The sequence below is a fragment of the Lolium rigidum genome, chromosome 5 (genome assembly GCF_022539505.1).
Source record: "Lolium rigidum isolate FL_2022 chromosome 5, APGP_CSIRO_Lrig_0.1, whole genome shotgun sequence".
Taxonomy (NCBI): domain Eukaryota; kingdom Viridiplantae; phylum Streptophyta; class Magnoliopsida; order Poales; family Poaceae; genus Lolium; species Lolium rigidum.
The window spans coordinates 200,918,354-200,920,735 of NC_061512.1; the positions used below are offsets into that span (position 1 = coordinate 200,918,354).

Here is a 2,382-nt window from a genome sequence, read left to right on the forward strand (position 1 = left end):
AGTTAGTTTTGGAAGCTCAAGATATGCATGGTTGTCTGATCTCTTAACATTCAAGATATGCCCAGGATACTATAGACAGGCAATGGCACAGGGAACTCGATGTTTCGGTGACTGAAGCGCTGCGGCTTGCGGAGTAGGGATAGCCGTGGAACGGAGATGCCCACGACCAACAGACCACGCACGTCCACAACTTCAATTGTACGGCCAGTGTAATCCATCGAGCGTTTTACAGTCGCTTGTGAGGTTTGGCGCTACTTACTGATAACGAAATGGCTTTCCCAAAACTCTGCACGACTTGTTCAAAAAAAAAACTCTGCACGAGCGCGCGCGACAGGTCGAGGTCACGATCGATATATCTCTTGGCCTACAGGAACCACGAAGCAGATCTCCGACGCCCACATGCGAGACAGTTTCGGAGGACCAAAGCCATCTCGTCCACTAGTTGTAAACGGCCTACAGAAATGGTATCTCGGCATCTCCCGACCTCGATTCCGAGCATCTCTGTGTTTGATCCCCACTGATGCCAATTCCTTAGCATCTTTGCCAAACTATTACGCCTGACAGCTCCTATTACCTGAAGCCTGTCTCTTTTTCGCGTAGGCACCACAACTTTGGTATTTTTATGTTTTCAGGTCCAAGGGTTTCTTCATTTTGGGCAATGATATTGATATAGACAGAGTACTTGTCAAAAATGATTGACAAATGCTTGTAGATATGTATGCTCTAAATATACTGCTTGTAGGTACATACCCTTTATTCTTTTTGTTTTAATATGAATGGCCGTTGCATATAGCAATTTGATGGTGGAGTTTTTTCCTTTCTTATGTAGCTTAGGTTGTGGCCTTCCTTACGAGACTAACTTTGTAATGATCCTATAACTATTGGCCGTGCGACATCTTGAGGTGCAGAACTTCATTGCGTAAACAGAAGATATGCATCCTGTGGCATCTGTACATTTTCTTCTGGTTTGTAGACACCCTTGTTCAGCTATTCCTAGGCTAGGCACCTAATTACTTAAACTAGAAAAGCTGGTACCAAACTGCAAAACCACAAATATGCCTTAATTTTCACTCCGTCACCTATATATACACTTCCCACCCAAGCCCCCACCTTCCTCAAACCTCACCGCAACAAACACCAAACAACCTGCTTCCTATCTTGAACAACCGCAGAGAGACCTCACCTCCTCCCCACCGCGAATGGAGCTCCTCGACGTGGTCCCGGCGGAAGCCATGGCCCTCCACCTATACTCCCTCCCTGCGGCGGCCAACACCGTCGCCTCGCTCTTCGCCTGGCTCGTCGCCGCCCTCGCCGCGGCCGTCGGCCTCTGGCGCATCCGCGCGGTCGGCTCGTCCAACAGATTACCCAGCGCCGGCGCCCGCAGCGCTCTCGTGGAGGTCGAAAAGCAGCAGCCGCGCCCTCTGCCATCGCCTGCCGTCGACGAGCCACGGCCACGGCCGGCGCGTGCCGAGGTGTGGGAGCCGGCGTCCCCGTTTAGCGAGCCGAGCTCGCCGTCCAAGGTCCGGTTCACGGCGTACTACGGAGGGGCCGGAGCTGGCGGCGATGATGGAGTGGTGGACGGCACCAAGAAATGTGCGGGCAGGGACGAGGACGATGACGGCGTGTCCGTCCACGCGAGCGAGATCGTGCCGAGACGTACGACGTCGATGAGGATAAGGTCGACGCCTTCGACGGCGGCATGCAGCTGGGAGGAGAGGGAGATGGCCGTGAGGAGGAGGGGAGATTTGGGGTGGTACCGTCACCTTGACATGGCGATGCTCGACGGGAGCGTCGTCAGGCTCTGGGACGGCGAGGTGACCGCGGCGGTGGCGTCGCCCAGGGCGCGGCCGTGGAGGGCAGGATTGGAGCTGGACCTGTCGTTATAGCCTATAGAGAAAATGTCTGTATAATGTGGTGTAGGATTATCGGAATGTTATTAGGGGGTGAATATGACATTTTTGTCCTTTAATTTGGGCATGTCATCTGTATGTGTTTCTCTGAAGAGGGGCCAAAAGGCTGACCTGAACAGCCCTCATCTCGGGAGATAATTGAAAATTTGGCAAATACCAGACTAATTAACTATCGCTAAGTTCTTTGCTTACATTTACATGTTCTACTTTGTCTTCCATTGCATCTTTCTTTCTTTCTTCTCCGCGTTGATTGCATTTCTTATTTAGCTTCACTTCTCCACAGATTGGGTTATCTTTCTAAAAATTGGTACAAAATATTTTCGGATGTGAACTTGCAGAATGGAAATTCATTATTGCTGATAGATGTAGATGCATCCGTTGCCCAAAAAATATATTTTTAAATGCCTAAAAAATTCGAATAAATATTTGGGTGTAAATCTAGATATTTTATGTTCGCGCACAAAGTTTCACA

At 50.1% G+C, this 2,382-nt stretch overlaps 1 protein-coding gene across 1 annotated transcript; it reads left to right on the forward strand.

The window, feature by feature from the left end:
- Positions 1 to 1,131: 1,131 nt before the first annotated feature.
- LOC124658143 lies at positions 1,132 to 2,064 on the forward strand. The gene has a single exon (XM_047196564.1). It carries the CDS (start codon positions 1,200 to 1,202, stop codon positions 1,884 to 1,886), a length of 687 nt encoding a protein of 228 aa, XP_047052520.1. The 5' UTR covers positions 1,132 to 1,199; the 3' UTR covers positions 1,887 to 2,064.
- The last annotated feature ends 318 nt before the right edge of the window (positions 2,065 to 2,382 follow it).